This window comes from Globicephala melas, chromosome 1 (assembly GCF_963455315.2).
Source record: "Globicephala melas chromosome 1, mGloMel1.2, whole genome shotgun sequence".
Taxonomy (NCBI): Eukaryota; Metazoa; Chordata; class Mammalia; order Artiodactyla; family Delphinidae; genus Globicephala; species Globicephala melas.
The window spans coordinates 75,873,049-75,897,399 of NC_083314.1; the positions used below are offsets into that span (position 1 = coordinate 75,873,049).

Below are 24,351 nucleotides of genomic sequence, written 5' to 3' on the forward strand. Positions count from 1 at the left end.
CATGTAGCAACGAAGACCCAACGCAGCCAAAAATAAATAAAGCAAGAAGGAAAAAGAAAAAGATTATAAGGGAAGGCAAGGCTGGAGTTGAAATCCAGATCCATTGGTATTTGCCTTGATGCTTAACCAACATGGTTACAACACAGCATCTGATCCCTGCCACCCCTGACCTCATCTCCTCACACTCTTCCCCATGCTCCTCCATCCCACTCCTGGCTTCCATGTGTCCCCTGTGCCACCTCATGGCCTTTGCACATGCTGTTCCCACTGCCTGGAACAGCCATCCAGCAGTTATCTACACTTCTGTGTCCTTCACATCATTCAAGTTTCCATGCAAATGTCTCAGAGACACCCTTCTGACCATGCTATATCACATGGTACACTGTCACCCTTTAGCCCCTCACCTAGCTATATTTTTCTTCACAGTACTTCTCACTACTTGATACATTAAATATTTGTTTGTTTCCTGTCTGTCTCCTACCATTTCAGTGAAGCAGTTTGTTTTCATTGCAAGCTTCATTGAAAGCAGAGATTTTGTCTCTTTTGGTCATTAGAATACTGCTTGACGTAGGTGCTAAATACATGTTTGTTAAAAGAACCAAGAACCCCACTAGCCATACACCATTGTCACACTTTGAGCTCTTTGCTAAAACTCAACTTCCAGCCTGCATCAACTCCAAACTGCTGAATCCTCAGAATCAGCCGAATGTTTCTGTCAGCCACCAGCCCTGTTTCTGGATCCCTCCTGCCTCAGGCTATTGTCTTTTCCCATCTTGGTCTCCTCTAGTTCACCTGATTCACCCAGACCCTTCTCCAATCAGCAGCACAATCTCTGATGCACTATTTCCCCTGAAAGCCCGGCTGTGATTTTGTCTGTATGTGTTTTTGTGGATTACATGTCTGTCTGTCCTGTCACCCCAACAGGAGCTGTGGGTGCCCTGAGGATGCTGATAGAATTAACACAATCTAATCACCTGGAACCTTCCTCAAGGACCCAATAATCACCATGGCACCTGCTGCCTGACAGGACACACACAGGCACACATGGGGACCTCCCACTTCTCTAAGGGGGGAAGATGCTGACCTGAGGGACCAAACCCAACACAAATACTTTGTGTTTAAACATCTTTATTGGAGCATAATTGCTTTACAATGGTGTGTTAGTTTCTGCCTTATAACATAGTGAGTCACCTATACGTAAACATATATCCCCATATCCCCTCCTTCTTGAGCCTCCCTCCCACCCCTCTAGGTGGTCACAAAGCACGGAGCTGATCTCCCTGTGCTATGTGGCTGCTTCCCACTAGCTAGCTATTTTACGTTTGGTAGTGTATATATGTCCATGCCACTCTCTCACTTCGTCCCAGCTTACCCTTCCCCCTCCCTGTGTCCTCAAGTCCATTCTCTACGTCTGCATCTTTATTCCTGTCCTGCCCCTAGGTTCTTTAGAACCATTTTTTTTTTTGTAGATTCCATATATATGTGTTAGCATACAGTATTTTTTTATTGTTGCAAATTTATTTTCCCAAATTTCTTACCATTTATTTTATAATTTTGTCCTTTATTTTAATTTTATTAGGTAATCCTTTTTCTTGAGTTTTATTTTATTTATTTTTTATACAGCAGGTTCTTATTAGTTATCTATTTTATACATATTAGTGTATATATGTCAATCCCAATCTCCCAATTCATCCCACACCACCCCACCACCACCACCACTTTCCTCTCTTGACGTCCATACGTTTGTTCTCTACATCTGTGTCTCTATTTATGCCCTGCAAACTGGCTCATCTGTACCATTTTTCTAGGTTCCACATATATTGTTAGCATACAGTATTAACACAAATACTTTTAAGGGGTCTTTCTTAGGTAGCCTGACCCTGGCTGGCCTTTCCAGCCTCACCTCCTGCCACTCCTCCATGAAGCAGTCTTCGTGCCAGAGACAGACACAGAGGGTTACTCACAATGAACTCTCAAGCCTCCCTGCCTTTGTTCAGGCTTTCCCTTGGCTTTGCAAGCTCCGCCCTCAATCACCATCTGAATTCTCTTACTCATCTTTCCAGTATCACCTTGGGCTTTAGGGCCTATTTGATAGAGGCTCATGCCTTTCCTGAAACAGTCAATCCCTTACTGTGTGTTGTATGTAATTTTGCATATTCTCCCATCTTTAGTGCACTTTAGAATAAGGGCTCCACGGGAATTTCCTGGTTGTCTAGTGGTTAGGACTCTGTGCTCTCACTGCCGAGGGCCTGGGCTCAACCCCTGGTCGGGGAACTAAGATCCTGCAAGCTGCGAGGTGCGGCCAATAAATAAATAAATAAATAGAGGACTCCAGATTTGGGATTTGTCTCTCACTGAAACCAAAGCTTGCCAAAGGTGGGACTTCCCTGGTGGTGCACAGTGGTTAAGAATCCACCCGCCAATGCAGGGGACACAGGTTCAAGCCCTGGTCCAGGAAGATCCCACATGCCGCGGAGCAACTAAGCCCACGAGCCACTGCGTGCCTAGAGCCAGTGCTCCACAAGAGAAGGCAGGCACCTCAATGAGAAGCCCATGCACCGCAGAGAAGAATAGCCCCCACTCACTGCAACTAGAAAAAGCCTGTGCACAGCAACAAAGACCCAACACAGCCAAAAAAAAAAAAAGCTTGCCAAAGGAGAAAACTCCAACAAATGTGAGAAAACTGAAGCTCAGAGAGGTTAAGTTACTTGCCCAAGGTCACATAGCTAAGTAAAGGAAAGAGGCAGGACCCAACCTCAGGACATCTGGGGCTCTAAAAGCCCAAACTTTTAACCCCCAAGCTGTACTGCCTTTCATACCCTGCTATGATCACGTGTACTTGTGGCCTGCTGTAGCTGCAGAAGGGTAACGGTCTGTAAAAAGATTGAAGAGAAAGGAATTGGACCATAAGAATCTGCTGGCTTTCATCCAATGCTATCCAAAGCCAAAGACCCTGTGTCCAGTAGATGGGAGTCTCTGGAGTAGTTATATTTCCTGGGACCAGGACAGCTGGGTCAGTTTCCCTGGAGACCATCAAACGCTAACCTGTCCTTCCTTCTGCCCCTCTTCTTACATTTATAGAAGCCCTCTGGGTTTCCCACGCTATGCTTGGTCCTGGAGCTACAATGGTCCTGGGTGGCCCAAGCAAGGAAACAAAACACCTACAGCTCAACATGGCAAGTGCCATCTATAAAAGAGAGGCTGTGGGAGCTCAGAGGAGGAAGATGGTGTCCAACCCTGCAAGACAGGGTCAAGGCTCAGGAAGGCTGCTTGGAGGACGTGATGCTTGAGCTGAACATTAGGGAAATATGTACCCACATTTTCTTGTGGCATATTTAGGGTTTCACTTTTCACATGAAGTTTTGTTTAATGCACTGCGAATTTATTTTAGTATAAGATGTGAGGTTGAAATATAACTTAATTTACTTTTCCAAATGGTAAGCTTGTTGCAAATGTTTTTCAAATAATCCATCTTTCCTCACTGGAGATGCCATTTCTATTATATGCGGAAATGGTGTATGTTCGATCTATTTCTTCGCTTTTTATTCTGTTCCATTGATCTAGGTAGGGAGATGCTATACCTTAGTGGCAAAGTTTGCAGGCTCTGCAGGCTAGTCTGACTATCTGGGGCATACCTGTTTCTTCATTTGTGAAATGGAGATAATAATAGTACCTACTTCATATGGTGGCTGTAAAGATTGAATGAAATTATGCCATAAAGTACTCATTACAGTGCCTGGCACAGAGTAATCAATCAATGAATGTCAGCTGCTATGACGATCCCTATCTGCCCATTCCTATACCAGTAACCCAGAAAGGTGAAATTACTAAGCACATAGCTTTGAGTCAGATGGGACGGTCTGCTACTTACTACCCTGCATGACTTCGGGCAAGTTACTTACCTTTTACCTTCTCTCCGCTTTGGTTTCCTCATTCATACATGGGGATATAAAAGTACCTACTGCAGCCTGTTGTGAAAATCAAACATGCAGTGTCACAAAAGGCATGACACATAATAGCCCCTCAATGAATGTTTAATCTTCTGCTGATTATTATGACACTATAATTTATTTTCTCTTTATGTGTTGCAGGGCAAGCCCCTTCTCATTATCTTTCCCCCAAAAATTTTCTGGGGAGTGGCAATCTTTCAGGGCCACATCTATTGTGGGTGAATAAGATAGAATTTCTGGATCTGCAAGGCTGATGCCTGGCCCCTGAACTGTGTTGAAAGTCGCTGTGGCTAGTGAGGTCTTGAGTGGGTTACTAGTAGGATTTTGGGGAAGGGAGTGGAGGCGGGCCTTTGAAGCTCATATAGCAGGTTTCTAAAAATATTTTAATTTTGCCTTAATTTTTACTTTAACAAAGGAATTTGCACAGTTTAAAAGGCCAATTATATATTTTAAAAAAAGGCCAACTAGTTCTATAAGGCATTCAATGAAAAATAACAGTCCCCTGCTCCATTCTCCTACCCCCTCCCTACACATACACTCCTCCATAAACCACTCTCAAGTTTCTTGGCTGCTTTTTTGGGTACTTACCTCTATATATTTTTTGTTTGTTTGTTTTTTGGGCAGTGCTGCATGGCTTCTGGGATCTTAGTTCTCCGACCAGGGATTGAACCTGGGCCACAGCAGTGAAAGTGCTGAGTCCTGACCACTGGACCACTAGGAATTCCCAATATTTCTAAATAACATGTTCATATTATTATTTTTTTTTTCTATTTTAGATATAATCAATTGACTGCCTGCCATGGAAAATGAGGATATAGTTCTCTCTAATCCTGACTCTCCCCATATACTCCCCTCCCCCACCCTCTCAATTCAAATATATTCCAAATTTTAGTTAAGTCAACACTTAGTGTTTACATTATTATGGCTGTGAAAATATTCTACACAGCTGAGTTATGTAGTGTTTGTGCTAAGACTCTGTGGATCTGTAAAAACTAGTTTTATTAATTAACATCAGGGATATGGGGCTGAGAAACTTTGTTCTCTAAAATCATACAGTCACAAATTTTCTGTTTGAAATCAAGCAGTGAGAATGGAACATCCCACTGTTGCTGGAGGTTTAATGCATGTTGATTACTTTGATACAGAGAAGCAGCCTCGATTTCCAACCTAGGTGCAAAGCTTCAGTTACTGGGGTTTTGGACATAACATTGTACAATTATCTTAATTATGTAGTTATCTATTATATAATTATCTAAAATTAGTTAACTTTGTAGTTTCCAAGTGGATTCTCAGTTCACTTCTCAGTCCAGGCTGTTGTTAACTCCTTCACTTACATCTGTGCTTACCTTGAACCTGTCAAAATACTGCTTCATTTAAATATCACCTGAACTCAACCACTTCCCATATCCTGTAATGACCTGGCTTTTTCCTTTGTTTGATGAGCGGCTCCACAGTTCCTCTGGTGTGTGCTCTCTCTTGCAGCAGCAAGTGAATAAACCTAACTATCCAACTACAGTTATGTTCTTAGTGGTCTTTATCAGACAGGCTTTTATAATTCTCCTTCCTTTCTAACTCTTTGTTTTCCCTGAAGTTAATAATTGCCTGACCTTTTCTTTCACTCGGTTTTCTATATACCTATCATGAATTCATCCCCCAAATTCTGAAAGACGTATACACCTTCTCTTAATACCTTAAACACATCAGGTGATTCCTCTGTCCCCACAGTTTTTTTCCCTTAAAGACACCCTCTTGAAGCACTTCTTCTTCTGGCTCCAAGTCTTACTGGTTGCTCCTCTGAGTTTCTCTTTTAAAATATGACAACCTCTGTTCTAACACCTATCTCAGGGCACCTGTTAGTTCTCAATGCATCTGCTTTCCTGACTCCTGCTTTTCTCCTTCCACCCCAGAAGGGTCCGTGTCTTGACATCTCTATTTCTCCAAAGTCTGTCGTGACGCTCAAGAAACGTTCCACTGAGTGAATGAATAAAAGAATAAATAAGTGAATAAATGAATGAATGAATGAGTGGAATTTTTGTGCAGGAGAAGTGAGTTTAAGAGGAACGATATTACATTCCCATCTAGTCGCAAGGCTTAAGGGTGTCCTCAGGCTGTCTACAAGCCCCACGCCAGCTTGGAGCGGGGTCTCGAGGGAGGGAAGCAGCACCGAAAGCCCTCTGGGCCCAGGTCGCGGCTGCAGGAGCGGAGCCGGCTAAGCACAGCCTAGGTCAAGTCCGCGGCCACGAACCTGCCAGACGCCGCTCGAGGACTACAACTCCCAGAAGGCCGCGCGGCGGCGGAGCACGAGCCGTGGAGGATTCCGGACGCTGACGTCGGAGCCGTGCGGCTCAGGGAAGACGCTGGGCTAAGAGGTAAGTGTAGGAGGGGGGCTGAGGGTGGAGGGTGGAGGGCGGAGGGCGGGAGCGACAGAGGAGCGGCCCTGAGGTTAGGTGGTACGGAGGTGGGGGTGAGGTAGAAGGACAGGGAATGGGTCTCAAATGAAGAGCGGGTAGCGGGGTGTCAGGGACCTCGAGCTTTGCTTCCTCTTCCCGCAGTGACCATGACGAAATTAGCGCAGTGGCTGTGGGGGCTGGCGCTCCTGGGCTCCACCTGGGCTGCTTTGACCACGGGAGCCCTGGGCCTGGAGCTGCCATTGTCTTGCCGGGAGGTCCTGTGGTCACTGCCCGCCTACTTGCTGGTGTCCGCCGGTTGCTATGCACTGGGTACTGTGGGCTATCGCGTGGCCACTTTTCACGACTGCGAGGACGCCGCCCGCGAGCTGCAGAGCCAGATCCAGGAGGCCCGAGACGACTTGGCCCGCAGGGGGATGCGCTTCTGACACCCTAACCTCATTCCCGCACGGACAGCCTGCTCTCCCCTCCCCCATTAAAGCGCAAGTTTATTTTCTAACTTTGGTTTGAGTATGGAGTGTGGATGATGGGAATTGGGGATTCTGTGTACCAGCTGTTGATAAGTGAGAGGTAGAAGAGCCACCTTCCTGAGGCTCTCTCAGCCTTGTATCTTTGCATTCTGCTGGTACTTCCTCCTATTTGCTCCGAAGGAGGCAAAGACGCCCTTCTCAAGATCTCTCAGTATGGAAAAGTCATTTCACTTTCCTGGTCTTTTTAGCCCTGTTAGGAAGGACTTCTTGAAGCCTATTCTTCTTCATAACATCCAAGCTCTGTTCTTTCTAAGGCCTTCCTACGTCTTTACAACTTCTTGGTTCTTTCAGATACCTTTTCTGAGCCAACCCTACCAGCCCAAGAGTAACTGTGGATCAGACAGTTCCCGTCTACCCTTCACCAAACCAGGCAGGTTGACTATCCCTGAACAGAGAATGAGCCTTGATGGGCAAGGGGTAGGGAACAGTTTATTTTAAGGCACATTCTAAAGATTTCCCCCGACCTCCCAAATTAAAAAATAAAATCTTGAAAAAAAAAAAAGTGATTCATCTCCCAGGTTCCATCCAGTCTTCTAAGTAAAGCCCTTTCTTTAGTCCCTGGATTCTCAAAGCAGTTCTTTTCCTTTACCACAACGCACTTCACCAGTGGAGGTGACCAGCAGGAAGAGCTGAAACAAGGTTTCTTTGGTAGTATGTTGGCATTAAGGTGCCCAGTGGTCAGGTGAACTCCCTCAGGTTTGTAGAAGTTGATAGTTCCTGTCTTGCTCCTGGGGGTATTTCCAGAAAAGCCAGAAGCGAATGAAGCTGGTGAGGATTCCTGGAAGGTTGGGCACCTGAAATCACAAGGGCTGCTATGAGGAGAGGAGCTGATTTTCCACCTCGTACACCTGTCACCCCGCCCCTGTTCTGCTTACCACAATGTAGGGATCTTTTAGTCGAAACCCATAGAACGTCCAGGAGGCAGAGGTGAGGAGGGTGGCAATGGTGAGTGAAAGGGAGAGACGTTGGGTCGATTTAGTACGAATGACCTTGGCCTGTGGGAAAGGATGAAGGACACTCCTAGCAAGGCACATAGTAAATCTCCCACCTTGCCTAAGAATTTCCTCAGAAAAAAAGTAAAACGTCCTCCCTGATCTTCTGTTACCCAACCTTTCCCTCCTGCCCCCCACTCACCCAACTCTACTGCCCCGTCTCCTTCCAGGATTTGGGTCTTTCCTTCCTCTGGAGTATAAGCTACAGTCTCTGGCTATGGGAGACTTATCTTCCTTTCCTCCCTGGACACCCCCACTCACCAAGTCAGCTAGTGGTGAGAGGTACATACTGATGGTGAAGACACTGCAGAAGAGGCCCAGCTGCTGAAGCCGGGTCTCAGTGTCGGGCACCAGGAGCCAAAAGTAGCCAAAACCCAGGACAAGGACCCCCAGCAGGGTTGCAGTCTGAAGGAGCACAGCATGCTGCAGAGGAGAGAGTAGCCTTAATTCTGGATGTACCAGGAGCCCTCTCTGACTCTGCTGCTGGAATTAATTCATCCTGCCCTCTCCCAAGCTCCAGTTGAGGAGCCAACCTTTTCCCAAGCCTCCAGTATTGCACTTGTTACATCCTCTTTCCCACCAGTGGCTTGAGCACATGTCTGATCCACGCACAACCCTGGAGGTTTCTAGGAGAGGGAAAGGTATCCTTTTTTGGTGAGCTTGCTACACAGAGTAGGAGCTTAATGCTTGTGTGAATGGGGAAGCAGAGCGGATCATCTCACTCTCAGCCACTGGCACTGACTTTGAAGGAACTATGGAGACAAGATCCCTTTCCACTCAGGTTGTTGGGCAGCAAGGCACCATCAGGCTAGGCAGAGCTACTAGCTTTGCCAGAATGGGGGACAATATGTGAGTCTCAGCAGGCTGGCTTCATGGCGGAAGGAGGACTGCAAGGCTGGAAGGGTCTTCCAGGAAAAGTTGGCAGTGCCAGCGTGTTATAGTCTTCTAGGAAACAGTGTTTGCCCTGCCAGCAAGGCAGGGCAGGGCATGCAGCAGAGGAAGGGGCTCTACCTTCCGATGGCAGTAGTGCAGATACACCAAGATATACAGGGTCTGAAGCACAGCACCCACGGCGTTGACGACGATTAGCGTCCAGTTTCCCTTCAGGGCCCCATAACTCAGCCAGCTCAGGTTGCTGCAGGGTGGAGGGGAGGGACATTGGCTCGCGGGGTTGAGTGTGAGCGGGGGACCCGAGGGGCCTCGTCCACATTCCTCCTCACCCCTCCCCAACCTCCCTCAGACAGGCTTTCCCGCCGCAGGCATCGCCCCTCTCACTTGACGTCCGTGGTGAGAAAGGGCAGGAACTGGACACTGTCCACACTCCGGGTCATCCGCATGTGCTTGAGGTCCGAGCTGTAACGGGGACCCGAAGGCAGGAGGGAGAGGTGGAAAGGGAGGACCAGGCTGCTGGGGCGTCGAAATCCCCGATGCCTGTCATCCTTTCTGGACAACTGCAGACCCCCGGCCCTACCCTCAGCACCCTGGCCTTCTCCCTCAGGTAAAGTGACCAGCCTTGCCCTTGTACCCCGGCCCTCTCGACCCGATTCCACTTTGACCCTAGGTTCCAGATGCAGCCTGGGGCTGCGGCCACGTCTCTGTCCCCTCTCTCTCCTTTCCTGACTTCCTGGTCCTGCCCCAGCCCAGCCCGTCCGCGCTCTCACAGGCCGGTGGAGAACATGCCGAGGGTGAAGAGCACGCAAGCTCCGGAAAGAAGCGAGTCGGCCAATCCGCCCGCCTCCATCCCTCCCCGAGTCGGATCCCGAGCTCGGCGCCTGCGGCCAGCTAGCAGGAACCGGAGCCCGCGACGCCGGAGCCCCGCCCCCTTGCGCCCCCGGCTCCGCCCCTGCGCGCTCGGCCATCCCCCCGGAAACTGAACCGGAACCCGGCCCACCCCTAGAACTTCAAGCCGGAGCTCAGGCCCCGCCCCTGCGAGGGCCTGTCCCGCCCCTGCGAGGGCCTGTCCCGCCCCTGCGAGGGCCTGTTTCGACCCCACCGGCCCGCTGTCGGCTCGCAGGGTTTCCTGTGTTCCCGTTGCTCTCGGTTTTCTGGCCGGTCTCCTTCCTAAGGCTCCGCGGATTTATCCCCGGCATCAGCCGCTCCACACTCTCTGCTTACTCCTTGGATCACCCAGACCCCCAGCCTCAACTCACTTTCCCACAGGCCGCTAGCCTACGTGGTAGAACTCAAAAGCTTGCTACCCGGACTTCAACACGCTTTCACGGAGGGCCGCAGCTCAGAACTTCAGTTGCCCAGGGATTGGGAGATTTTTCGCTCTTTGCTGAAGCCTCTTTCCGGTCTCTTCCCTAAGTAACAGGGACTGCCAGGAATCACCAAGTCTTTGTGTGATGCCCTCCCCCTTCAGCCACACTGCCGGCTTTCTGTGACTTGGCCAATCCACTGGACAAACGTATATCACCGACCCCCCTAGTCCAACCAACTTGCTGCCGGGAACTTTCCCTCCCAGCCTCCCACACATCTCTGCTGGTGGGGCTGTGGGCCGAGCCGCATGCCTCAGCTGGCAGGCGTTCCGAGCGGCTGCCCTGACTCACCCAAGAGCCTGAGTACCAGAACAGTACGCCAAAGCCCAGCGCTGAGAGGGTGCGAGTGGGGCGGAGGTTGGACAGGAGGAAATTCCAGAGTGGGGTGCAGCCTAGGACCCCACTGCTGTGGGGAGAGACTGCTGTGGGGAGCACTCCTATCCTGGACAACCCTCAGAGAAGGAAACACCCCACCCTTGTGGGCTGGTGAGGGGCATGTATTCTTTTCAGAGAGAGGGGAAAAAACTCAAACCCAATTGCTACTGACATAGCACTGAGCCTAGCAGCAGCAGGGACTCAATGGTCATAAATTAGGATGGAAGGGCAGAAAAGCACGTCCAAAAAAACAAACACATTGCTTTATTTTGAGACAAAGAACATTGTATAAAAAAACTCCAGTTGTAGAAATCAGCAGACACACATCTAGTTCATATACAGATTCTGTACTCGTGGGCCCTGCCCTTCAGGCTACAGTCAGTCTAGGCACAGACTCTGTGCACATGGGCACTGCCCTTACAGCTACACTCTAAGAACAGGTTGGCACAGCCCCCCTGCTGGCACAGCTCTGTGGAGTGATGCCCCAGGGTGGGAGAGGATGTAGTGCCTGGCTACAGTCCTCTCCGTGGCACCTCCACAGAGAACAGTCTCGGGGGAGATGCTGGGTCAGCCCAAGCATGTTGCCTCTCCTGTCCCTGGCTCCCAAGCAGGAAACTTGCTTTTCCTTCAGAGCCATCCTGGCTCTCTCTGGGAGGGACATCTTTGCCAAGCTCAGTGTCCATCCATGTAAGCCCAAGCCCCCTTCAGCTCGGCTCCCACAGTGCCCTTCTTAAGAGGCCATGTCCGCACAGCCCGTTTCTTTGGCTTAAGGGCAGGAATGAAGGGGAAAGGACTGTCCACTTCTTTGTCCATCCCTCTGAGGTGGAGGCGAGGATGGCACTGTCAGGCTTGCTGACCTCCTTTGGGTTGAAAGCTTTAATACTGACCCGTTTTGACGCTGCTGGGTGGCAGCTTGTGCACGTGGTAGGAGTGGTTCCCAGGACTAGGGCTTTGGGAGGGGCCCCAGGCAGGTGAGGGAGGCCCGCCCTGCCCCCTCAGCCTGGTTCCAGTTCTTACAGCGCATGCAGCATACACCTTCATAGGGTTTGCAGCAGCAGGAATGGCAGGAGCAGCACAGCCCAGGCGAGTGGGAAGAGGCGGGGGGCGGCACTGTGACCAATGCTATGTAGAACCTGCACCTCTGGGTCGTCTGCAAGGTAAGAGGGCAGAGGCCCCCAAGGTGAGCGGCCCCCCTATTGGCACTGGCCCTCAGCCCAGCGAGGTTTCCCCTGCCCCTGACTGGCAAAAGAGCCACCTCCTGTACCCAACCTCTTCAAGCAGACCCCCTTTTGTGCCCCAGGCCCAATTTGCTCCAGCCACCTACCTGCTGGAAGCCTCTTCTCCTGTGCATTGGCATGGGCCTGAGGACTGTGAGCTGAAGGATAAGGATGGTCTTAGGTCAGGTGCTCGGTACACCAAGGAGGCAGAGGGGTGGGAATGCTGGGTGGGCTGGGCAGTGGGACTTCCCAACCATCCCAGATCACTAGACCAGGCCCAGAATAGAGATGGAGCAAGGAGGCCCACAAGGCTGTGACACTCACTGATTTTGCCATTGACGTTCACCTTCAACCTCAAGCACTGGTCTTCCTGGTAGTGGATGGGTTTGGCTACAAAATAAATCCAGAGAGTGATAAGGAAGGAAACTTTTTTGGAAGAAAATATAAGCGTAAATACCTCTGACCCTGCTTTCTCAGTCCCTACTCATTTTAATCCCTCTCTTCCCTCTAATCTTTGATTCTCACCTTCCTTAGTTTTTGCCCACTTTCTGCCCCAAGTTCAGTGCAAGCTCCCATTCTTGGGAATAACCCCTGACTTTGGAGGTGGTGGTAAAAAGAACATAGACACTGTCCCCTCCCTACAGCCCATCCTCCACTCCCCCCAACCTGAAGTTGGGGGCAACCTGCACAATATGTTCCCCTTACCCGGCCACTTTGTCCTCGTCCTGCCTAAGCCCCACTGACAGGGTGAGGCCTGGATTCATTCTGTACAAAGCTGATCTCACAACTTGTAAAATCCACCAGTGGCTCTCCACTGCCCTCAGGATAAAGTCCAAACTCCTTAGCACTTCTTAGGCCCCCAAGCTCTACCCTGTCTACTTCTCCAAGCTCCTATCTCCCCACTTCCAAGTGTCCCTCCTGTTCCAGTCAGTCTGAACCATATGAAGTTCCCTGAAGATGTCATGCTCTCTTTGCACACGTCCCCTTGTTTGGCCAGCTCCTCTGTCTGTCCTGAACTCTTGGGTCATCTTCCCCAGGAAGCCTTCTCTGAGGTGCGCCCCCCACCCCAGACTAGCAGGTACTCAAGTCATTTCCGCAGGGCCCCTGAGCTCATATCTACCATATCACCCTGTTCTAATGGTCTGTTAATCTATGTATGTCCCTTTCCAGGTTCCTGGAGGACAGGGACTCTGTAATGTTTTATTTATCTCTGCGCCTATAGTGCCAAGCAGAGTGCCCAGGACACAGTAGAAGCTCACTCCACGTTTGTAATGGGAATGAACGAAAACAGACTTCAGGATTGGAAGGGGCCGTGTGCTGCTTGCCTTCCCACTAAGCATGTACTGAAGCATGTACATCATGCCAGGTGTGTCCCCCAGTGTATGCACCTGTGTGCATGCCTCCCGGGCACTCACAGATGTAGTAGTAGCTGTGTCCCTCTTTGAACTCCTTGCCCAGGGTAAAGGGTGTGAAGCGCTGGAACTTCTCAGACAGCTTCTCTGGGCCATGCCTGGCACTGGGCTGGTTGCACTGCCAGCGGACCTGGTCCTTGGATTGGGGTTGGCACAGTTGGTACTGCTCGCGCTCCACCAGGTACAGTGTGTACCGCTCCATGGCAGCGTCTGCCACAGACTCATCCTCATAATGAGGACAGATGATGTCCAGGTAGTCATTTAACTGCACGTGTACTGTGTAGTCCTCATTCCGAAACCTGGGCATGCGCAGAGGTAGAGAAAGCTGGTGGTCACTCAGAAGCCAGGCCAGAGCCTTGAGCTTCCAAATGTTTACATGACCCCTCACATTTCATACTGGACCACCGCCCCCACCAAAGATTTTTTAAAACTCTCAACTTCCAGTATTTAATTTACTGATCTTGATCTCTTTGTTTTTTGGGTTTTTTTGCGGTACGCGGGCCTCTCACTGTTGTGGCCTCTCCCACTGCGGAGCACAGGCTCCGGACGCGCAGGCTCAGCGGCCATGGCTCACGGGCCCAGCCGCTCCGCGGCATGTGGGATCTTCCCGGACCAGGGCACGAACCCGTGTCCCCTGCATCGGCAGGCAGACTCTCAACCACTGCGCCACCAGGGAAGCCCTGTTCTTGATCTCTTAAATATCTTTCCACCATCTCCAAACATTCCATCGTCTGCCACTAATCCTCTAAATAGCACCCACTTAGTATCTTTCAGGTATCAAGGCACTTCCCATAACCTCCCTGATATTTACCTAAGGATAGGCTTCTAAATATTTCCTCTGCTCACTCTTCTACCTATAAATATTTCCCCAACTCTATTCTACCACTTGCTCCTTTAACTGCTATTAGACCTCAATCTGAGAACCTACTGGCCCATTCTATAATCAAGACCCACATAACCCCTTCTCTTTCCCATGCTAGTACTCGGCGTCCAACAATCTGTCTTCACTTCTCTTACTCCTCTCATTTTTCCCCTTGACCCACTGAGTATGTCTCACATTGTTCAACTTCACTTTTCCCCCAACACCCAGGACATCCATGCCCACAGATAATGTCCAGTCCTTTTGAGTTAAATTGCTTTAATCAATTCATCCAGTGCCCTCAAATCTCCCCTTCTAGCTACTCAAATCTATGCTCAGCTCTCCTTGTCCACTTCTCTCAAAGCACCCCAAAACCTCTCTGTCCCTTTATCTCCAAAAGCCGTACTTTCACCTCTTGTGAAATGAGCTCCAGAAATGCTGGAGTTCTCAGATCTGAGAAGGCCTCTCCCCTCCCTCTTCCCAAGATGGAGACAGCTCCCCTCCCCCAGCCCATTCCCCCCAGGCTCCAAAGGCTCCAGCCGGACTGCCCACCGACCCCTCCCCCGCAGCTCTAGACACCTGGCTCCAGTCTAGGTGGGGTCCTAGTAGGGGAAAAAGTGCCTCCCCACCTCCCTCTCCAAGCCGGTCAGCTTCTCTGAATTCCACCAACCACTGCCAGCTAGAGACTCAGCAGAGTTGGCTGCCAACTTGCTTCAAACCAAAGCCAGGGGCATGGGTGGTGGGGAGAGGGGCAGGGGTTAGGGCAAGAGGCCTCTGAGGTGGGCACCCACTGCCCAGTCAGCATGACCCTTAAGAGGCCTGGCTCTGCAGGAGCGTGCCAGTGCTCCAGCTAGGCTTACCAAGGCCCCTCCCCCACCCTGGGGAAAAGAGAGAGAGAGAGAGAGAGAGAGAGAGAGAGAGGGAGGGAGGGAGGGAGGAGGCGCAGAGAGAGGCTTTTAAAATTCCTCTCTGGAGAGATAAACATAGAAGCCATTTCAGAACAGGTATTTCAGCTCTGGGTCTGGCGTCTTTCCTCCATTCCCATGACGGGCACTGACTCATTCTTCATCTACCTCTGCCACCCACCCCAGCATTCATGAGAACCTGTGAAAATTTCCCTTGTCAAATGTGGACAGCCCCCAGGACCCCAGGATGGCCCAGTGCCCACTTGCTCTGGGCACTGTCCTCCAGGCAAAGGGAGCTGACAGATCTGAATGGGTGGGGTACCTGCCCCTCTAGCACCAAGGAGGCCAGGGTGCAGCTCACAGTGGCACTGCCCTTCTTCCCATGCTGCCCCCTGACTGGGGCCTGGAGATCCCAGGGCTGATGCCCACTGCCCTGAGTCACCCATGCCAGCCTAATACCCACCCAGCTCATTACCACCTCATCTTTGCCCTCAAGCTGGGCCTGGCTTAGCTGCTTGTGGCCTCCACTCTGGGCTGGCTTTCTCTTTAGTCCTGGGTATGATAGAGTGTGTGTGTGTGTGTGTGTGTGTGTGTGTGTGTGTGTCCAGATGGACAGGGCAGAAGCTGTGCTTGGTGGGTGTGCCCATCACCCCCCTCCTGGGGGTACAATCTGCTCCACTTAGCACTCCTTTGACTCTTGCTCTCCATCTGGGAAAGGGGGGCAGCGGCGTCAGGGAAGGCGGGGAAGGGGGGGGCAAGGAAGAGGCTCCTTCCTGAAAGAGAGGAAACCTGGGAGCTTGGGAACGGAAAAGGCCAGGGTCCCCCCCTCCCTACTCCTGGCTTCCTGTCCCCTCCTCCTCCTTCAGCCAACACCTGGCACGGGCATAAACAGGGACTTTGCTCTCTCCCTCTAGGACAAGATTGGGTCAAAGAAGCAAAGAACAGAGAGCAAGGAGTGAGGTGGGGGAGGGCTGACTGCACTGCCCCGTCAGGCGGCCAATGGGCAAGAGGGCATTGCCCTCTGGGGTTGGCAGCTGGCTGTCTCCTCCCTGCCCAACACGCCACAGACGACAGACCCCCTACCAGGCAATGCTGCCACAGGGTCAAGAGGAAACTGGCACAATCTATTTCTCAAGGGGAGTGGGGGGTAGGTCTGCTAGGGCTGCCGGTGGCTGGGCTGAGTGAAGTGTTTTTCACCCCCGACCCCAAGGTGTCCAGCCCTCCTCTCCTGACTCCACCTTACCCCCCTCTCCTGTTTTCCTGCAAATATTGTTCCCATAACTTCAGAAAACTCAAGAACAAAGAACAAAGGGTCCGATGGAGCTTCTCCCTCCCAGTACCATTTGCCTCACAGCCCTAAACCTGCCCCGGAGAAATTAACTCCTTCCTGCCCAGAGCCCTTTGTAACCCTTTTAACCCCTTCCTGTCCTCTGGAACCTTTCCCACGACCTCGCTCTCCCCTTCTCTTCAGTTTTACTACCTGAACCTCAGATACCCTCAAGCCTACGCACACACAGCATATGCCTCATTCATGCCACCTCTAAAGACTCTTGAGGGAGGAGGGCTTTCCAGGGTGACCTTAAATACAGAATGAACACTTAATGCTGGCAGCCCAGGTCCCTCCGGAAGGGTCCTTCCAGGATTACAATAAGCATTCTGCTTACTCCGGACGTCAAGACCTGTCAGTGTGGGCAGATGCCCAAGTAACACACAAGGAGAGGCACAGAGGCTTTCTCAGTGGAAGGGCCTAGAACAAGAGCCCTGGCGGTCAGACAGAGTGGCCCCTGCTAAAGGCAGGAACTGTTCAACGCGGGTCCCTCACTTCGGAGTAACAGGGGTGCCAGAAGGAAGGAAAAGAGAGGCAGTGGCAGCGCCTGTGCAAGCCGATGCGGGCAGCGTCCTGCCCTGGGGTGGGGTACTCCCAGCTATGCGGGAGAAGAAAGTCTGTGGGATCCCTCCCGCCTCCGGTCACCTCCCCGAGACTCAGGTTAGGGGCTAGCCGGGACAGTTAACCTGGAGGGGGGAGCAGTGCCAACCGGGCGCCCAGGCTGTCGGCCGGAGACTCGGGGCTTACTTGGGGTTTGAACTGTTCCAGAAGACGGTGTGGCGGTCAGCAGCGGCCAGACTGCAGCACAGACCCAAGAGAGGGGCCCAGAGGAACTCCATAGCGCGGGGCCGGGCCAGGCCGGGCGGGGACGAGGGTCTCCTCCGGGTCTGGGTTCCCGCAGGCTTTCTCCGCGGCGCGCTCAGCACAGTGCTCACAGCTCTGGGCCCTCCGCGCCGCGACTCCGCCTTTTGGGCCGGCGCCGCCCGACACCCCGCCCCGCCCCCGCCCCGCCCGGCGCGCGGCTGCCCTGGGCCTGGGGGCTGGGGAGGTGGAGGAGGGGAGGGCAGGGGGGAGGGGAGGAGAGGGGAGCAAAGCGCGCACCGACAAATCTGCTCAGCGCTGTGTGTTTGCTCACTCGTGGATCCGCGTGCAGCTTTGTGGGCCTGTGCTGGCTGGTGGGTCTGTGTCCCCCGCCCAGTCTCGTGCGGGAGAAGGGAACGAACTCCACGTGCGGGTCTTCTAACCAGCGGGTGCGGGACCCGGCTGGCGGGCGCCGTGCGCCGATCTTGAAGGGTGCGAGGTTGTTGATAGGTCCCGCACCTTTCCCGAGTCTTGCACACCCAGGCTCGGGCGCCCGCGTTTCCACACTCTCCTCCTACCCACCCCCTTCCTGGACTCTGCGCTCGGCTGCTCCTCCCCACACACGCTGCTGTTTGTTTTTGTTGGGTTTGTCAATGTTGTCTTTGTTTGGGAGGTTGTGTCATCGCCTAGATGGCGGGAATAAAGTGCAACCCTGTGTGTGATCAAGTGTGTAACGTGTGCGGCCGGGGCTTAGGGCTCCTCTGTCCGTCAGTGCCTGTGAGAGGGAGGAAGACTCGGGATTCTGGGCCCGCGAGGGGGTTCGCTCTTGTTTCTAAGGCTCCAAAGGGCACTAATGACCTGTGTGTGAGTGTGTGCTAACACGTGTGTACCGTGCGAACAGGCTTTGAATATGGACTGTGAGAATCTGGGCCTGAAGGGTGACAAACTGTAACCACACATGTGCATCTGGCATGTGTAAATACGTGTGATGGCGCGCAAGTGTGAAAGCATTTGTGAGCAGTATCACAGCCGCGTGTGGGGAAGCGTGTGAAACTTTGACGTACGTATGCTAATGTTTGTGAACAGTGTGTGAAGAGGAGGGGAAACATGCACAGGAGAGCAACGTCTGGGGGCTGGGGGCTGAAGGCGGGGAGGGGGTTTTTGTGCAGCGTCCCACACTAGGCGACTGGGTCTGGCCCAGTTTGGGCTGGGTCTCCCAGTCAGTCAGGCCCCAGTATCCAGCTCGCCACCCCGCACCCCGAGCAGTGTAAACAAACCCGCTGGAATTCGCCTCTCGGGGCTCCTCTCCCCGCCAGGATCTGCACCGTCTGGGGCAGGGGTTGGCGGGTGAGTGTCTGCCTCCCAGATCTTGGGGCGGAGAGGGCGGGCAGGTGTTTGATCAGGTTCGTGTGTGTGTGTGTGTGTGTGTGTGTGTGTGTGTGTGTGTGTGTGTGTGTCTGGAGCTGGAAGTCCTAATGCTGTATGACTGCGTGCGTTTGGTGATTCATGTGTGTGTGTATGACTGCGTGCGTTTGGTGATTCATGTGTGTAATTGTGTGGCTGTTTGCATGCCCGTCCGGAGTTGATTTTGCGAGTCTGTACACACCCCTGGCCAGCCGTTCCAAGCGGCTGAGCAACGCGGGAAGCCGCAGACCCGGGGCCCCTTTGAGGCTCGAACCCAGCTTCCCCGGTTCCCAGGCTGTTTCATCCTCCTCTTTTACGGCCAGGCCTGGCCACAGCCCCTGTAATTACGCGGGGCCGGGACGCAGCTGCTAGTCCGGCGCTGGCCCCGCCGGGGAGGAGCCTGGGACGGCGGAGGGCCTGGGCCGGCCCTACCCCGTGGGGGACGCAAGTTGCTAGAGGCCCTACTCAGCCGGATTCCGCCGCGCGTAGGATAAATATTTACCCCGCGCGAACTAGGGGCTTGGCTCGGTAACCCGGCGGCCGGGTCCCGGCCAGGCGTTGCGCACGGCCCCTACCACCACCCCCTCGCGCGCACCTGCCCCCAGGCGACGTGCCCGGCCCCGCGTTTACGCGAGGTGCAGCCCGCCCCTCCCGCCGGGGCCGAAGTCTACCCGCCGAACCAGCCCCAGGGCGGCGCCTCACGCCCGTTTTGCTCACCTGGGAGGGCACCTGGGTGTCGGCCACCCACGTGTCCCAGGCGAGATTACCCCATCCCTCTGCTCGTGTCCCATAGAATCGAAGTCCCACGAGGGCAGGGAGTTTTGCTGGTTCACTGCTGTATTGCCAGCGCCTGGCACAGCACCCAGCACGCGTAGTAGGTGGTCAAGAAATCTTTGTTGAGTGAGTGAAATCACTGTTCAGTGTTACTTCTGCGGTACGTACTGCTCTGAAAAGAAACCGGAAGGGTTAGAGAAGGAAGGGGTGATGGTAGTTCTTCAGAGAGGGTGGCCCAGGATTGCCTCCTGGAGGAGACAGTTTGGGGCACGTTCCCCCGTTTCTTTGACCGCCGGGATTTCTGGGCGGGAAAGTGTGGGGTCCCCTGGGCTGCGCCGCTCGGGCCGGGCAGGTTCGGGCTCGCTCGGCCCAGCCCGGCGGGGCCATGTCCGTTCCCGTCCTGCCTGCGTGTAGGGCTGGAGCAAGCCGGGTGGAGAAGAGGTGGGGGGAAATTCTGGGCACGAACGGGACGCGGAGCCCTCTTTCCCCAGCTTGGCACTGTCCCCAGCATTCTCTCTGAAGGCTTGGAGCTCAATCACTCTTCTCCTATCCTAGTATTTGTGCGTATGGGGATCTTTCGTCCGAACTAATGGGACACCTCTAGACCCCAGCTGTTGTGATGAGCACCTAAGGTAAGGGTGCGTCTAGGATAAAATACCTGTCCTTGATTAGCCCTCAGACCAGTAGGGGAAATAGAGAAGCCACCATTTATACAATAGACTTGCTACGAGGAAAAGCCGAGATTGCAGACCCACAACCTCCCTCGCGCTGCCTGGACACTCCGACAGCCGCTGCGACTCCTGGTGGACCAGGAGGAGAGCTGCAGGTACTGAGAGACCCAGACCGAGACCGCAGAAGGGACTTTGGCTCGGAGACTCGACCTGCAAACCAGCTCAGCCCCGTGCCTTCCCCCATCCCAGCCCCCAGCCTGCCCAGGCGGGTCTTGTCTTGGTTCTTGCTTTGGGCTACCTCTCACCACAAAGTTGTGCGCCTGTGTTGGCTCTCAGCATCGCCACCCTCAGGCAAACATCTGTGCTCAGTGGCGGGAGCCGTCTGAGGTGTCTGTCTGCCTGCCTGTCTGGGAAATTCCCCTCATGAGTCCTTTCTGGAAATTCCTCGGGGACAGGATTAACCCTCTGAGGGCCGTGGGGGAGGCCCAGCCTCTGGAGGTAGGTGCTGTCCACCTGTGGGGCACTGTTGGCCTGGAGGTACCATTCCCAGTCTGGACCGTGCAGAGCTACTCGGTTGCTACTGCCTTGCTGAGCGCCCTGTGGTTTGGGGTGGGGAAGGCCAGAACCACAAGGCCCTGGGACACAGCCAACCTGGCACAGCCTCTAAGGGCATCACTGGGCAGTGGGATGAGGCAGGGCGCAGAGGAGGTGATACAGAGCTTGAAGCAGTCTCTGCTCCTCTCCCTATGTCATTATGAAAAATGAAGTGTATGTTTCCCATTTTATTAGTAATGTGTGTATATTTTTCACAAGTTGAACAAGAGAACAGGAGAATAAAGGGGAACCATCAGCTACTGTGAACATCTTCAACCCTTCCCTGGCAGCTTTTTGTTTGTAAGGTTTTGTTTGCTTGCTTTTAGATATTGTGTTAAATATGACTCATTTCTATCTTGTAATTCTTTTTTCCCCTTTAACTTTACGACAGAAGATATTTTCATGTATACACTCTTTGTAAACAATATTAAAAAATATTTTTAAAATTTATTTGTTGTGATTGTTTATGAGATATTTCTCTCTCTATATATTTTTAATTAATTTATTTTTGGCTGTGTTGGGTCTTCATTGCTGCGCACGGGCTTTCTCTAGTTGCGACAAGCGGGGGCTACTCTTCTCTGCGGTGCGAGGGCTTCTCACTGCGGTGGCTTCTCTTGTTGCGGAGCATGGGCTCCGCAACAAGAGAAGCCACCGCAGTGAGAAGCCCTCTGCAACAAGAGAAGCCACCGTAATGAGAAGCCCGCGCACCGCAAGGAAGAGTAGCCCCCGCTCGCTGCAACCAGAGAAAGCCCGCGCACAGCAACGAAGACCCAACGCAGCCAAAAATAAAAATAAATAAATTTATTTAAAAAAAAAAAGAAGGATGGGACCGTGGTTTCTGCACAGAAAACACCAGAAGGTGTTTGTTAATGATGCCACCAAAACTTAATCACTTATATCAAATACTGTACTGGGAGGTGCTGGGGGCTCTGAAATATACCCTTGTCCTAAAGGAATCTAATGTGCTTGCAAATATGTACTGAGAATATAAAATAAGAATTATAATAGTGGTATAAGTGGAACAACAGGCTGTGGGCTCACAGAGGAAGGAGGGTTTATTTGGGGTCAGGAATGCTTCACAAAGGAGGGGATATATATGTTTTTTCCTCTGCCTGCTTTTGAGTCTGCCAACATAGCTGACTCAGGAGGAGATATTTGAAATGGGTTTTGGAGGATAAGTAGGCATTCATATTCGGGGATGAGGGGAAAAAAACACAAGTAGAGGGGTTAGGGTGTGTGCAGCGAATACTCTGGTGTAGCTAAAATTACAGAATGGGTCTGGGGGAGTGGCAAGAGATGAAAGCAGAAGGAGGTTTGGGGGCCATGTTGCCAAGGGTCTTGACTGCCATGCTCAGGATTTTGAACATTATTCTGTAGCCCATAGATGCTTAAGTAGGAAACATAATCAGATTTGTATTTTAGAAAAATCACTGTGGGTAACAATGTGGATAGAAGAGGGAGCTCAGAGGTAGGGGGGCTGGTTAGGCCTGAGCTGCAGGAGTTCTGGTGGGAGTGAGACGGGCCTGAAGCTGAGGAGCAGCAGAGGGGGGAGAACAGAGGACAGATTTGACAGAGTTGGGTGGGAGCTGAGCCATGGGCAGGAGACTGGGAAGGCTTGGTGGGCAGAGGTGCCATTTACATAGAGGAAATGGAGGCGAGGAACAGACCCAGGAAGGGTAAACAAAGAGGACAGTTTTGGACATTGTATCAATTAGGAGTGATTTTGGCTGCAAATAACAGAATACCCAACTACTAGTGGTTTAAGCAAGAGGTTTTATGTTTCCCCCAACACAAAGCCCTCTGATGTGGGACAGCAGCTCGACAGTGTCGTCAAAGACCCAGTGCTGTCCGCCTCTCTGCTCTGCTGTCCTCATGACTCTGGTTACAAGATGGCTGATTGTACAAGAGCTACATTCAAGCTGCAGGAGCCACAGGAAGAAGGGATGGGAGCAAGAGGGTTTCTCCTCCTAAGGGTCTCTTTCTATCTGGTAAGAAAATCTTTCCTAGCAGCTTCCTAGACAACTTACTCTCGGGAGAAAACTGGTTCAGTGTCCATGGCTACAGTAGCATTTGTGCAGGAGAAGGGACAGTTCTGGAGGGCTGGGGCTGGGCCTGGGACCCTCCTCCCTCAAATGGGATCTGCTCTGTTCCCCAAAGAAACAAGAGTCTTGTTAGACAGGGAGCAGGATAAGCACTGAACGGTGCCTGTGCAGACATGTTGCATTTGAAGAATCAGTGGGATTTCCAGGTGGAGGTGTCTGAGGGAGGCAGTTGGGGATGGGAGCCAGGAATCGTTTCCCTGTGATTTTGACTGGGGAGAAATCCTTCCTTCCCAGCTACCCAGCCTTGGTCCTCTGGTCCTCCAGGGTAGAACAGCTGTGTGAGGGTGGGCGGGAAGACATTTACTCTCAATGCAGCTGATAAACCTCTTTTCCACTTCCCTGTCCCCCTCCCCCTAATCTCTCACTATAACATAGTGTAAAAGCAGGAATTTAGACACTTTTATTTCAGAGACATTACTTTTACATAACTTTTTTTTCCTAATTACAGAAGGAATACATGATCAATGCAGAAAACTTGGAGAAGCACAAATGAAGAAAGAAAAAAAATCACCCAAAGAAGTTAAATCTCAGAAGCAAGCACAATTCACAGTTCTTTTCCCCATGGCTCTGGAATTTTTTATGGTCAATATCTTTGAGAGGTTACAGTTTAATGCCCATGTTACGGCCAGCTCGGAATCCCTTACATTTGTGTAACATTTTACACTCTTCCAGTGTTTTCAGCTGTGTATTTGATCACGTACTATTTCATCTTTATAGACTCCTACACATTTTGAGGTGGGCAAAAGCAGGAATTATGCCCTCACTGATTAGACATGATGGTATTCAGGACTCAGACGGTTAGCCTCAGCCTCGGTGGGGCTTGGGTCCACAGCACCTTATTCTTTCCACACCTCACTGCCCAACTCTCCTGGGTATAAAGGAAAGACCTGGGCCCAAAGTGCTGAATTTGCTGTGGGCAAATGGGGGAGTGTGTATGGAGAAGGGAAAGGAAGGGGGTGGAGAGGGGGCAGTTCCTTCCCTCACCAGAGCCCTTGAGGGAGAGGGAGGAGAGGGTCTGGGGAGGCGGGACGGGAGGGACCTGAGGGGGTTTGTGGGTCAGGCTTGTGAGATGCAGTCTTCCAGCGCTGAAGCCTGCCCTGACCCGTCCCTGCAGGCAGTAGATGTCCGGATAATGGCTTACTTTCCACTTCACCAAATATTTTTTGAGGTCAGTTTGTTCATTAGGCACTGCAGGGAAGGCCAGATAAGGCAACCTGTGAGCAGGAGAGAGAGTGGTGCTGTGAGAGCTGGGTCTGAGTCCCAGATATGGAAACTTGGGAAAGGCATTTTTCGTCTCAGAGCCTCCACTGTTTCCATCTGTAAGATGGGGGCAAGGCTACTTTCTTCCTGGAATTATTATATGGATCAAAGGAAACAGCTGCTGTGAGGGGCCTGGTGCTAAGCCTGGGGGAGAAGACTGTCAGGAAGGACTGGTGTATATTTCTCTTTACCTGGGCCTGACCTCCTGGACTGACTAGGGGTAAATGTGCTGACACTGGGAATGAGGAAGGGGAGTCTTCGGGATACAGGGAAGGTGATGGAGGAGGAGCCTTAGGAACACAAATATTTGTTCCTCCAGGTAGTACTTGATAAATGCCCCAGGGACAAGGCAGCCAAGAGCTCGGATGTGCAGTGGGGGCAGAGATGAATGGGGGAAATCCTTTTGAGGGTTCCCCAGGTAGGGATGGTGGGTAAGGGCATTCCATGCCCAGAGGGAAGGTGCAGGCCTTTCTCCCCTGACTGCAGGGGCGAGGGGAAGGAGATGGGGAGAG

The 24,351-nt window shown here is 52.1% G+C and overlaps 3 protein-coding genes across 6 annotated transcripts; 1 reads left to right on the top strand and 2 right to left on the bottom strand.

Annotated features, from left to right (window-relative positions):
• Nucleotides 1–6,266: 6,266 nt before the first annotated feature.
• DPM3 (dolichyl-phosphate mannosyltransferase subunit 3, regulatory) lies at nt 6,267–6,857 on the top strand. The gene is made up of 2 exons (XM_030841785.2): nt 6,267–6,319; nt 6,503–6,857. Exon 2 carries the CDS (start codon nt 6,508–6,510, stop codon nt 6,784–6,786), a length of 279 nt encoding a protein of 92 aa, XP_030697645.1. The 5' UTR covers nt 6,267–6,319; nt 6,503–6,507; the 3' UTR covers nt 6,787–6,857.
• Nucleotides 6,858–7,297: 440 nt separating this feature from the next.
• SLC50A1 (solute carrier family 50 member 1) lies at nt 7,298–10,162 on the bottom strand. 3 transcript variants are annotated; one of them, XM_030841777.3, is made up of 6 exons: nt 10,031–10,162; nt 9,156–9,233; nt 8,892–9,015; nt 8,142–8,303; nt 7,764–7,883; nt 7,298–7,682 (listed from the first exon to the last, which is right to left on the bottom strand). In XM_030841777.3, exons 2-6 carry the CDS (start codon nt 9,215–9,217, stop codon nt 7,581–7,583), a joined length of 570 nt encoding a protein of 189 aa, XP_030697637.1. In that variant the 5' UTR covers nt 9,218–9,233; nt 10,031–10,162; the 3' UTR covers nt 7,298–7,580. The 3 variants fall into 3 exon arrangements, with proteins under 3 accessions (XP_030697637.1, XP_030697636.1, XP_030697639.1); XM_030841776.2 differs by lacking the exon at nt 10,031–10,162 and adding an exon at nt 9,542–9,688; XM_030841779.2 differs by lacking the exons at nt 8,142–8,303; nt 10,031–10,162 and adding an exon at nt 9,542–9,688.
• A 592-nt stretch (nt 10,163–10,754) lies between these two features.
• On the bottom strand, nt 10,755–19,949 carry EFNA1 (ephrin A1). 2 transcript variants are annotated; one of them, XM_070044243.1, is made up of 5 exons: nt 19,156–19,949; nt 16,981–17,518; nt 13,146–13,441; nt 11,838–12,120; nt 10,755–11,663 (listed from the first exon to the last, which is right to left on the bottom strand). In XM_070044243.1, exons 2-5 carry the CDS (start codon nt 17,070–17,072, stop codon nt 11,636–11,638), a joined length of 699 nt encoding a protein of 232 aa, XP_069900344.1. In that variant the 5' UTR covers nt 17,073–17,518; nt 19,156–19,949; the 3' UTR covers nt 10,755–11,635. The 2 variants fall into 2 exon arrangements, with proteins under 2 accessions (XP_069900344.1, XP_030697643.1); XM_030841783.3 differs by lacking the exon at nt 19,156–19,949 and having other exon boundaries at nt 11,838–11,888; nt 12,055–12,120; nt 16,981–18,043.
• Between the last annotated feature and the right edge of the window lie 4,402 nt (nt 19,950–24,351).

What these genes read in the sequence shown, in the direction of transcription:
- EFNA1 (XM_070044243.1), bottom strand. Translation starts at nt 17,072, where the DNA reads ATGGAGTTCCTCTGGGCCCCTCTCTTGGGTCTGTGCTGCAGTCTGGCC. An exon ending in TGGAACAGTTCAAACCCCAA is followed by an intron (nt 13,442 to 16,980) that starts GTAAGCCCCGAG and finishes GCGCATGCCCAG; the next exon opens with GTTTCGGAATGAGGACTACA. An exon ending in ACACAGCTACTACTACATCT is followed by an intron (nt 12,121 to 13,145) that starts GTGAGTGCCCGG and finishes TTTATTTTGTAG; the next exon opens with CCAAACCCATCCACTACCAG.
- SLC50A1 (XM_030841776.2), bottom strand. Translation starts at nt 9,621, where the DNA reads ATGGAGGCGGGCGGATTGGCCGACTCGCTTCTTTCCGGAGCTTGCGTG. An exon ending in TTTCTCACCACGGACGTCAA is followed by an intron (nt 9,016 to 9,155) that starts GTGAGAGGGGCG and finishes TCCACCCTGCAG; the next exon opens with CAACCTGAGCTGGCTGAGTT. An exon ending in TGCACTACTGCCATCGGAAG is followed by an intron (nt 8,304 to 8,891) that starts GTAGAGCCCCTT and finishes TCTCCTCTGCAG; the next exon opens with CATGCTGTGCTCCTTCAGAC.
- DPM3 (XM_030841785.2), top strand. Translation starts at nt 6,508, where the DNA reads ATGACGAAATTAGCGCAGTGGCTGTGGGGGCTGGCGCTCCTGGGCTCC.